The following is a 13,059-nucleotide window of genomic DNA, read 5'->3' on the forward strand; positions in this document are numbered from 1 at the left end:
AACTGGACTACACAGTGAGACCCTGACTCAAAACAAAACAAAACAAAATCCTTAGTTAAGGAACCAGCTATCTACATTATGCCCTTTTTCAAAAGTGATTCTTTTTTTGCCACACAACAAAACATGTTACCTTCTGTCATTCCCCAACACATCAAAGAATCCAACCTCAGGACAAGTGTCTGGATTATATGGACCCATAAGAACCTGCTTATGCAGAGCCACAAGCTTCAACTTTTCTTCGTAAGTTGGATGAAATGCTTTGCCATCTTTTTCTATAAAAGAAATACAAAAACAATTAGCACCACAAAATATATAATTTCCAGCATTCTACAGTAAAACTTTGATATAAAGGATGTCACAAACTGCCTACAAAGATTACAGTGAAACTGTATTTTTTTCTTTTTTTTCTTTCTGAGACAGGGTCTTCCCTAAGTAGCTCAAGCTAGCCTCGCACACATAGCAATCCTCCTGCTTCAACCTCCCAAGGACTGAGATACACAGGTATATACCACCTAACACAGAAATCATTCATATGATGAAGTTTTGTTTTGTTTTGTTTTAACTGTGCCAGTTATCAACACTTACGTGCATGGTGCTTGCTTGTAACCCCAGTACTCTGAGAGGCTGAGGCCAAAAGATCACAAGTTTGAGCCTAGTCTAAGTAATTCAGCAATTTAGAGCTTGTCTCAAAAAAAAAAAAAGAAACCCATTTGTCAACCTGCAACAGCCAGGCACACATAACACAAGTGAATACTTTATATCTTTTACACATATGACAAACACGTATAATAATCACCTTTAAATTATTTACATTATTTCTGTATTTTTTTCTATTTGAATATGGCAGCACATGCCTATAATCAGGAGGCTGTGGTAGAATTGTTATGAGTATAAAACTGGCCTGGGCCGCACAGTGAATGCTAGGCTAGCTTGGACTACACAAGATTCTGACTCAAAAAACAAGGCAAAAATAGTTCTGTATTAGTCACTTCTAACATGAGCATGTACAATTAAATATGAAAGGTTTGTCTCTAAAATATATCCATTTTACTGTGATGAGGGGACCTGTAATCAGCAAAGAGTGAGGACATGCTTCTACCTTTAAATATTATCTCAGGAAGTGTCCTACTTGTAAGGTTAACCTCTCAGTTTGTTCATCAATAAAGTCAGATTACATTGTTGCTTCACAGATAGATATTATTAGTAAAAACTATCAGCCCATTAAAAAAAAAAAAGAACTACTAACTCCTCTGCCTTCTTTATTACAGTTCATTCTGGCAGGTTTCTACACAAAGAAGAAAGCCAATTTGACTTGTAAAGACTTACCCACTGTCAACATTCAAAAACATTATGTAACTGGATGCTGGCTATATGGGAAATCTTCAAAAAATACTTCTGCTTTTTTGATAAATGGCAGCATTATAATAATTAATTAACTCATATAATAACAGGCTACTGCCAGGTACAGTGGCACACACCTGTAATCCTAGCACTCTGGGAGGCTGAGGCAGGACTGTAAATTCAAGCCCAGCCTAGGCAACTTAGCTAGATTCTGTCTCAAATTAGAAAAAAAAAAAATGCTGAAGGTGTAGCTCAATACAGAGATTCTGGGTTCAATCCACACTAGAAGGGAAATGCTATTAAATTTTTTTAATGGTAGGAAGTAGTGCCTACTGTATAGATATTTCATCCATATATATAAGTAGTGACTAAAATAAAATGACAGAATGAATTCAAAGAACAGGAAACTCAAAAATGAAAAACAACATAGAAGGTGTCAATAAACATTCAAACAGATTTACATCTCACTATTCAAGGAAAGAGCAATTAAAACCCTCAGATACCAAAAACCCCTCCCCTCTTTATCAGATCAAAAACAGATAACATCTCCAGGTGGTAAGGGCCAGGTGTCCTTGTACTCCCAGGAGGATCACTGTGCATTTGAAGTCAGACTAAACTATACAATAAGACCCTATCTCAAACAAAATAGTAAGAAAGGGATAAATACCTACTTCTTATATACTAATGTTGAAAGCATAAACTGTTACAACTGCTCCCCTACAGTAATCTGACAGCATGTTTCAAAAGTATATGATCCAGAGGAGGACCACATTTTTGTTCCCACTGAATCACTGAAAAGGTCATAAGACCACAGTTTGGAGGAAAGGAATAGAGCAAAGTAATCAAGAAAATGCCTCCACCAATGTACCAGCCTACAGAAATCTATGTCTACAGCAAACTTATTTATTTTTTTTGAGACAAGATCTCAATGTATAATTCATGCTGTCCCTGAACTACGTAGCCAGGTTGGACTCCAACTTGCAACAACCCTCCTGCCTCAGCCTCCTGAGTGCTGGAATTACAGGCATATACCACCACACCTGGCTTTCTACAACAAATCTATAGAAATCACTGACCATGTTATTTGAGAGCTCGTTACCCACGTGGGTTTAATTAAAGTAGGTGCTGTGTGACCACATAGAAGAGATCAAGGCCTTCCATTCAAAGGAAGCACATAAAAAGGGTCAATTACAAAATAAAATTCCTGCAGTAAATGGAAAAAATAAAAGATATTCTTACAGAATACAAAGAAAAAGAAATTAAAATGAGAAAACAAGAGAAAAGATGGACACAGAAGGCCTGCCTAAGAGATACTATCTATGTATAAAAGGAATACCTGAAACACAGAACAAAACAAATGAAGTTGAAACAATAATGTTGTACATGGTGGTGCACGCCAGTAACCCCAGCATTCAGAAAGCTGATATAGGAGGATGGCTAAGAGTTGAGGTCAGCCTGGGCTACAAAGTAAGTTCAACTCACTGACCTGCATAGTGAGATCCTGTCTCAAACGACAAAAAAAATTTTTTCATTAAAAAAATAAGATTTAAGGGGAAGAAAGCAACACCTAGAAATATCCTCATGACTTTATTAAATTTCAAGGATAAAGAAAAAATTCTGCAAGGATCCAGAGAAAGCAGATTATCTATAAAGGGGCAAAAGTCAGCCTCACTTCAGATTTTTCTCTTAAAATTTTAAATGCCTAAAGACAACAGAACAACATCTACAGAGTTTTAAGGAACAACAATTTTGAACCAAGAATCATATATAGTCTATCAACTTACTACTATATTTGTGTATGAAGGCACCTGGAAGACATTCTGAGATACCAAGGGGTTAAGAAAATATATCGACCTTTTCTGATAAGTTTTCTGAGTCATTTACTGCAGCCAATTAAGAAAACAAGAGTAGGCGCTGGGGGTTTAGCTCAGCAGCATAAGTATCTGCCTTGCAAGCAGGCAGTCATGAGTTCAATCCCTGGTACCGATAAAAACGAAAAAGACCCCCCCCCCCAAAAAAAAAAACCCCAAAGAAAACAAGAGTAGAGAGATAGTTGTACAGAAGATTTTTTTTTTTTTGTCTTTTTCAGTTTTTATTGGTACCAGGGATGAACTCACGACCGCCTGCTAGCAAGGCAGGTGCTTAGGCCACTGAGCTAAATCCCCAGCCCCTGTACAGAAGATTTGATGGGTAAGAGTATGAAGTTTAGGTTAGTTGTGATGGTGCATCCTTATAATCCCAGCACTCAAGATCTTGGCTAAGGCAGGAGGATTGCTGGGAGTTCAGAAGCTTGGGCTACAAAGTAAGTTCTAGGCTAGTCTGAAATGCACAGCAAAATGCTGTCTCAAAATACAAATTGTTTTATTTTAAAGAGATTAAGGCAAAACAGGACATAACAAAGCAGATCAAAACAGACCAATGTAGCAACACAGTATTTCATAAGACAACACGTAATTAACGGTACCTACCATAATGTCTCTTTCTTTGAAATAGTTGAACATAACTTCATTTACAATAGTATCAAACATAACAAAAAAATACAAATTTTATTCCCTGGAAAAGTGAACACTTTTCTGATCAGTTATGTAGTATAGCAATTTTCAAATACACACAAATTCTTTTTGCTGCAGGGAGATAATCTGAAGAGATGGGCTAATGAGTATGAAAAATATTTTTAAGCTACTTCAGTGGTTAAAGATTTTTTAAAATGTTATAGACTATACTTAGTCACAGGATGGCTTTTTCATATGTAAAATAAGCAAAAACAATAGCCACTGTATAAAAGAAGAGTCCACTGTCTACCTGATGATAAATTTGCTTCATTTCAAAGCATCTGATAGTTCAACCCAGGTAAGTTAAGTTGTGGGGAGAAGGCGCGTGTTATTTGGATGTCCTCCACACGGTCAGGGGAGGGCTTTCAAAGGCAGCTGAATCTAGAGTTTGTGATTGATTGTCTAGTGCTGGGATTGGCGGTGTGAGTGCTGCATCTGCCCTGGGGCGGGAAGCTGGCATACAATATAAAGGACAGAGGTTTGCTCCTCCCTTTTGCTCTTTAGCTCTTATCACTTTTGGTATCTGACACCATGAATAGTTGCCCCTTAGCTGCACCACCCTGCCTTGGAGCCAGCTGAGTATGGATAGAAACCTCCACAAACTGTAAGCTAAATAAATCTATCCCTGTTTAATTTTGGGCATAGGGTATTTCGTCTCATCAATGAGACAAAAGTAACCAAAACAGTGAGTAAACAAGTAAACTACCATATTTATCATTCAATCAAGGGGCACTAGAAATTGAGTTCCATGATTTTGGGGTGTTATTTTTCTACGTGCCCCTTTTCCCATCTAACAGATCTAAGACTTTTTTTTTTTTTTTAATTTTAAAGAGGGTAAAACAAAACAGAACAAAGCAGATCAGAAGAAAACAATGAAAGTGACACAGATTTCAAAGCAAGACAACAGGAGACTCCCATAGCTACCATCGTATCTCTTGTTTTCTTCTAAATAGTTGTCTAGATCTTCACACACCATGAATTCATACAAAAAAAATAGTATAAAACTGATCAAAACAGAGTAATGAAGGTATTACAGGCTTCCAAAACCAGACAATGGGAAAATCCACAAGGGCTCTTCAAAATACCTGTTTATACCTTTATATATGTTGAAATTAAATAATACAAAACAGACTAAAACCACTCTGAACAAAGAATAAAAGCACACTGGATTTCACAACATGATAATATGGAATCAGCACTGGATACCATAATGTCGCTTTTTCTTTTTTTTTTTTTTTTGTCTTTTTCCTTTTTATCGGTACCAGGGATCGAACTCATGACTGCCGGCTTGCAAGGCAGGCGCTTATGCCGCTGAGCTAAATCCCCAGCCCCCAATAATGTCTCTTCTTCTTCAAAACAGCTGTTCATTTCATCACGCATAATATAATCGATTCTCATAAACTGTTTAGGAGACGTTCTAGGCATGTATAAGCCTCTACATGTATATCTATCCTTTCTGTATTAGAGGGAAAAACAAAACATTACTAGAAAAACAAGAAACAAAAAAGAGAAGTAAGGGCTGGACATTTAGCTCAGTGGCATAAGCGCCTGCCTGGCAAGCAGGCAGTCACGAGTTCAATCCCCGTACCGATAAAAAGCCAAAAAAAAAAGAGAGAAGCAAATAACAATAGCAAAGAGCCCAAACCAATGACAATATAGGCTTTCAAAACAAGGTGGTAAGAACACAACTAAGGTTGTTATTTTACATAGTAACCTTGAAGAGTTCCTCAAATCACCAGACACACAAACATGCAAAATTGTTCCAATCCTATGAACGTTAACTGTTTTGTTCCATGAACTTACAGAATTTGTAGCACAATCAATTTAGCTATCCTAAGTGTGTTTATGCAAACTTAGATTATTTTTTCTTTTCCTTTCCTTTTTCTTTTTCCTCCTCTAAGACTATAGTGAAAAAAATTATTATTTTTTTTTTGGTACCGGAGCTCAAACTTATGACTTTACCGCTTGCCAGGCAGATACTTGCCAGGTAGGTACTTATGCTGTAAGCTAAATCCTTGGCCTGGAAAAAAATTTTTTAATATGCTTAATAAGAACACCACTGAGCTTGGCAGCACACTCCTGTCATCCCAGTACTCTGGGAAGCTGAGAAAGAAGCATTCAAGTTTGAGTCCAACTAGGGCAACTTAATGATCTAGTGAGATCCTGAACCAAAACAAAAAGTAAAAAAGCTCTAAACATATAGCAAAAGCTCTGGATTCAATCCATAGTAACACATACACACACATCCTAAAAATGTTTTCAAAAAAATTAAAAAGATCTGGAGATGTAGCTCAGTACAAAGGCTCTGGTTCCAAACCTTAATAATACACACAAAAGTAAATAAATAGAAAAACAATTAAAAACAGCAGGGGATGTAGATCAGTACTCATCTTTGTACCATCCATATGTCCCTGGATTCAATCTCCAGTACCAAAGAAAAAAATAGAAACTGACTTTATGTATCAGTTTCTGAGAGAATGAACAAAATAGGACCAGTTCATCCATTCTTACAAGTTATACTGACATTTTCACTGAATCTTTCATGCATTATTAGTTTTAAGGGTTGCTCTATAACTTTTCCTTTAAATACTATCATTGAATCTCTGTTGTTCTAGGTGGTAGCCAAACTTACCTTCAAAAAAGAAAAAGCCAGGAAAATATGATAATGGTAACACTAATAAATATTTTGGAACGGGATTGAATGATTAATTGTAACTTTTCTCATTTTTTATTCTCCCAAATTTTCCTTAATAAGCATATGTATTCCTTCTCAAACATTTTTTCAATCTACTTTTACCATCATTTTTTTGTGTTTGTTTTGGTTTTTGGTACTGGATCCCTGGCTCAACCCTCTGTTAAAGTCCAACTGTAGCTGAGGTATAGCTCAGAGGAAGAGCATGTGCTTATCATGCATGAGGACCTGGGTTCATTCTCTGGATAAAAAAAAAAGAAAAAAAAAATCAAAGCCATTTACTTCAGCCTTTGAGGTAAAGTTAACATATCAATTTTCTTCTAAAGTACATAAAAACCCAGAAAGCTATGCAGATCCCAAACATCTTAGCATATAGATAGCACAGTCCATACTGCCATAGTGTTGACTCTCTAAACTTCAATGAAAAGCTCTCCCCTATGTTAAATAGCTGACTGTATCAATGTTTTTGGATCATTGAACACAGCTGTTTGCAGTCTACCTGTTTGAATGTCCACCTTGTATTCTTTGATACTATGATTTGAGGAACTATTTTCAAGATGATAATATGTAATATACTAACAGGTGATTTCTTACTGTTATATTTTTTTTGTTTGTTTGTATTTTTTTTTTGTTTTGTTTTTTTTTTTTTGTAGTTCTGTATTACATGTACCCTTACACCGCTTTGGTTTGTTTTGTGTTTTTCTCTTTTTCCTCTTAAATAAAAAAAAAAAAAAAAAAGCTCTCCCCTATCTAAAGTGCTAGGCATACTATTATATTAGTATTACTAAAACTGAAGTAACTCATTTCTGACTTTTCAGATGGCACTAACTCATACATGACAAGGTTTCATTTAATTTTTTTTTTTTTTTTTTTTTTGTCTTTTTCCTTTTTATCGGTACCGGGGATCGAACTCACAACTGCCTGCTTGCAAGGCAGGCAGGCACTTATGCCGCTGAGCTAAATCCCCAGCTAAATCCCCAGCTAAACCCTGGTTTCGTTTAATTTTTTAAGTGCTTTTAAACTTTTTGTCCAATAGGTATTTTATATAGTTAATAGAAAAGAAATAATAACAACTATTAAGTACACAGACATAAAAGAAACTTGCTGAAAAAATTTTTGATTTTGCTTTTTGTTTTTGGAAACAGTCTCCCTATATAGTCCAAGCTGGCCTTGCAACTTATGCCAATTCTCCTGCCTCAGCCTCCTGAGTGTAGGGATTACAGGCATGCACTACTACTCCTGACCAAAAAATAAATTTTGTAATTTTTTTTTTTTTGTCTTTTTCCTTTTTATCAGTACCGGGGATCGAACTCACAACTGCCTGCTTTCAAAGGCAGGCGCTTATGCCGCTGAGCTAAATCTCCAGCCCCTGTTTTCTGTTTTTTTGAGACAAGATCTCAGTATGTGGTTCATGCTGGCCTTGAGCTCACTTTGTAGTTCAGGCTGGTCTTGAACTTGCAACAATCCTCCTGCCTCAGACTCCTAAGTGCCAGGATTTTAGGCATGCGCCACCACAACCAGCTTAGAAAAATAAATTTTAACAAGGGCCATCTTAGCCCTGCCAGAAAAGAAGAGTGGTATCATTGTAAGCACTCAAGCGTTAATTACTGCAAAGCCACCTAATTCAATCAATTTTGAAATTACGCTTTTTATGGCGACCAAAAACAGAAATTAAGCTTAGAAAGAAGCTACAAAGTTATTTTTCAGATGCAAGTGTGAAAATACATCTTTATTACTGTCAACAAAAGTACTGCCACACGAGACAAGTCTGTATAAGAACCAAATACAAAGTACATATCTGTCTTAGCTATGAATAGCATAAATAGCTGACAATGACTTAATCATAAAATATGGTATAAAATTAGGAGTTTTAGAAGAAGGAAAGACAAACACAGACATATGTACTAGAATATAAAAAAGGAATTATGTAACACATACCTATAATCTTAGCCATTCAGAAAGCTGAGCCAGGAGGTTCAAGAGTTTGGGCAACATAGCAAGAGTATCTCTTAACAGCAATTAACGGAGAAGCAATAGGATATGGAAGAAATTCTTAAAACAATGGACAGTGGTTGTATGGAAGGTGGAAAAGCTAAGAGATGGGAAAAATTGATGAGATGGCTGTTTCTCATTAAAAATTTTGTTGTATAATCTGACTTCTCAGCTATATTAGCTTCTACTTTGATAAAAACGTAAAAGCAGTAAACTCAATTGATTTGCTCAATCTCACTAATCAGTTCATAAGATTATAATGAGATAGACAAAATAGTGGCTCCCCCACAACATCTACACCCTGATCTCCGGAATCTGTGAATACATTAGATTAAACCTGCAACTGACCATATCCTGAACTGTTCACATGGACCCAATCTAATCTAAAGGAAGAAAAAAGTAAAGGCAGAAATATGATAATGGGTATGGATACACCATCACCAACAGGTGTTCCAGAGCTGGAAAACATTATCCTTTAAGGCTTTCAAAAGGAGGAAAATACTCCTGATACTTTACCCCATTGAGACTTTTTTTTGGTCATTTTGTTTTGTTTTTGTTTCTCTGACACATAGTCTCATTGTATAATTCAGCTTGGCCTTAAAGTTACTATGTGGCCCAGTCTCCCAAGTACTGGGATTACAAGCATAAACTACCACAACCAGCCCTCATTTTAAATTTTTAACTTTCAGAATTGTGAGAGTAAGTGTTGTTTTAAGCCACTAAATTTGTGACGATTTGTTACAGGATCAACAGGAAAGTAGGGCTGGGGATTTAGCTCAGTGGCATAAGCGCCTGCCTTGCAAGCTCACAGTTGTGAGTCCGGTACCCAAAAAAAAAGGAAAGTAGTATATCACACATACACACACACACACACACAAAACCAACAACAACAACAACAAAACACATTTTTTTCAGGCAATTAAAACAGATACTAATATTTATATTCTTACCAAATTTTTAATAATTTATAGTTCCAATAAGACAGCACAAATAATATGATGATAGCATTGCAATCAGTTACCATACCCAATCTCTGAAAGATTAAAATTAAGACCCAAGCTGGGGTTATAGTTCAGTAATAGAGTATATGCTTAGCATGCTTGCATACTGTGTTCAATCTTCACCACCCAAAAACAAACAAAAAATTATATTTCCACTGCTAGTTTATATATTTTTCTCTCTGAACTTTAAATAGATACACTAAATTATTCCAACATCCCTTTGTGCCTTCATTTGATGAAAAGAAACCATGAAATCCATGGACTGGAAGGAATATTAAAGACAGATGACGAATTACAAAATTAAAGCTCAAATTCCCTTTACATACCCACCTAACAGTTACTCATTTATGCTTGATTACTTTTGGGTAATGAGAACTCCTTGTTTAGAGCAGTATGTTCTCTCTGGATAATGGCGATTCTTACATGATACTGAGCATGTTCTTTATACTATGTTGATATCCCTCTTCTACTTATAGCACTAAATGAAACACTCCTATCAGAGTTGACCTCAAAAAATTTACAAAATTTCATCATGTCTGCCTTGAGTTCTCTATTTTCTGAGCTAAACACCTTCAGCTTACTCAATCATTCTTTATAAAGCCCTAGTTTAAATCCCAGCTCCACTATATTTATGTCATTTAACTTTCTGAACCTGTTTTGTTACCAATAAAATGTAGATAGTATTTCTCTTTTTTGGGTTCATGTAAGGGTTGAAAATAATGTGTCCCAAAGTCTTGGCAGAATGCTTGCACAGCGCAGCCCTTGTAATGATGGCAAAAATCTGAACTCTCACTTTCTACAAGTTTCCCCCTTCTGAATAAGTTTCCACTTTGCTTTTAAACATAAAGAATGCATCCCAAGTCAAAAACACTATCCATAGCTTTTCTGATCTGCTTAAAGGACAGCAAGACCCCTTCTCTCTTCCTTCATCCTAAGTATCATGTATCTCCACCACAGTATCCTAAGGTTAAATGTTTTTTTTTTTTTCACAGCCATATCACAGCCACCTCATAAAAAATTGCACCTTGAATAAAATTTATCTCTTATAAGTATCAAAATTAAACCACATTTCCCCAATGCTGGATTGAGAAAATACCTGACAAATTCTTACACTATTTTAAGAAATAATAATATACTGCAATATTCCTGAGTTAGTAAATATCTTCACTCTAAAACAACTGTACCTAGCATGTACTATACACTTAATAAAAATCTAAGACTTCTCCTCTCATTATTTCAGCACATAATTAACTATTAGTAATCACTTCTTTTCAACAACATGGAGTTGTAGAGGAACAATTATGGAAGGAACAATTTCTTAGAATTCTTACAACAATTCTTTTGAGAAATGCAAGGCACACAGAATTTAAACAATTAAGTAGCAGAAGAACCCCAGGCAGTGTCCTCCAGAGCTCACCTCCTATTGAGTCACTATGGTTTTCATTTTAAGTGATAAAAGTAAACATCTTCTGGGTGTTCACTTTGTGAAAATTCATCAAGCTATACACTTGGGATTTATGTATTTTTCTGCATGTGTGAAAAACTCTAAGATCATTTTAGACAAATGCTAATGTCATTTAGATTAAAAAATACAAACACATTCTTCTGAGTCCAAAGAAAAATTTTAGTTCAACTCAAATTTAACATGAACTTGGAGGCTACATAATTTTCTCTTAAAACTGTCTCGTAGGTCTATATATTCTACACTATTCCACACTTATGTCTAAAAACAAAGGCCATAAATATAAAAGAAATGGAAAAATAAACTCGAAATTTAATAGCTGTTCCACAGTAACAAACTAAATTATCTGTGGCTAGTCCACCTAAATCTAGAAAAAACACACTAATTGCATGTACAATAAATTATAGCTATATACTATTTTAAAACACTAATGAGGCAGTTAAAAGTTCTTTCCTCTATATTGAAAGAAGATAAAAGGAAATGGAACCATTTCAACAGTCTAGATGATCCTTATCATTAAATCTCTGCTAGTATACAATACTACGGTGACACAAAGGAGTACAATCAACAGCAGTGCAATACATTGTTGTGTAAAGGAACTGAGTCATCCCAAGTAATCCTTATTTTTAGAGGTATCTCAGAACAGTATTGCTAAGGCTTTCAAACAAACTTACCAACTATGTCCCTAACACCTCTGTTGGAAGAGCAACTAGTAAAGCTGACAGAATTACATGGCCAAATAGATAAGGTCAGTATAATGAAAAACTCTTCAAGGAGCTCAAGATTAAAATAAAGATAATATAGCACACCATTTCTCTTCTCAGCCAGAATTGAAGCCTATAATCCTGGCACTTGGGTGGCTAACGCAGGAGGATCACTGTGAGTTGCTACCATGGGCTACATACCAAATTTAAGACCAGCCTGAATTACTGTCAAGCCTCTCTTGAAAAGCAAAAAAGAGCCCGGCACACATAATACACCAACACTACACCCACACTACAACATTCCAAAACCAAATTTTACTCTTCAGGATAATTATAGATTAAAAAAGACAAAACTCGAGGAGTTCACATTAGTAGACCTAATTTTTAAAAAGTGGTTGACAGGCCAGGGATATAGCTCAGCAGCACAACACCCGTCTGGCAAGCATGAAGTTGTGAGTTCAATTCCCACTACCAAAAATAATAATAATAATTTATAAAGTGGTGAGAAGAAAAAGCTGTTCCTTGTAAGAAAAAGTTAACTCAAAAGTGATGAAGGATTGATGAGATGTTTTTATTTGGCAATCCTCATAATAAGAACTGCTCCAGGAAAGAATCACCAATGGTTACTAAAACTAAATGGAACTAATTTTTAGAAGCAACGGGTATACTTAGTCTAAAGGAATCCTCCCCACAAGATACTGATTACAAATGGAAAAGTAAATTTATGATGGGAGAAACCTCTTAGGCACAACTTTAATTAACTGAAGTTTTGTTTTTGTTTTTTGTTGTTTCTGTTTTGAGACAAAATTCACTGTGTAATTGAAGGTGGTCTTGAACTCACTATGTAGCACAGACTGGCCTCAAACTCCCAGTGATCATCCTGCCTCAGCCTCCTAAGTACTGGGACTGTAAGCATGCGCTACCACACTCAGCTGAACAAAATTTTAGTATCACTGGCAATGAATCAAATTGACAAAGAATCAAATTGACATGCTTCCTGATACAATGGATTAAAAGTTACCCAACACCACTTTTGCAGTATCCTGTCAAAATTATAAAACCCAAAACTAATCATGACAACCTATCAGATAAGCCAAAAAATGTCACGAAATACAAAGACTGTTCCGGATTGTACAACTCAAAGGAGACAGGACCACCACTCAAAGCAACTCAATTCATGATCCTGGATTTTCTCTTTATATAAACGACATTATGAAATAACCAATGAAATCAGAGTTTATGGTATTCAGATATCTGATGTAACAATATTCTGCTAAATTCATTACTTTGGTAACTGCAGCATAATTTTAAAAGG

General features: G+C 35.6%; 1 protein-coding gene across 3 annotated transcripts in view; it reads right to left on the bottom strand.

Moving 5' to 3' along the window:
• Acbd3 (acyl-CoA binding domain containing 3) overlaps nt 1-13,059 on the bottom strand; it is a 39,049-nt gene that overhangs the window by 19,000 nt on the left and 6,990 nt on the right. For all 3 annotated transcript variants that reach the window (XM_013143549.3, XM_063239407.1, XM_003462364.5), the window contains exon 2: nt 131-272. In XM_013143549.3, the coding sequence (XP_012999003.1) occupies nt 131-272 (142 nt within the window). The remainder of the gene's footprint in view (nt 1-130; nt 273-13,059) is intronic.

This window comes from Cavia porcellus, unplaced genomic scaffold, assembly GCF_034190915.1.
Source record: "Cavia porcellus strain 051 isolate PalLab524CR breed Dunkin Hartley unplaced genomic scaffold, mCavPor4.1 scaffold_28, whole genome shotgun sequence".
Taxonomy (NCBI): Eukaryota; Metazoa; Chordata; class Mammalia; order Rodentia; family Caviidae; genus Cavia; species Cavia porcellus.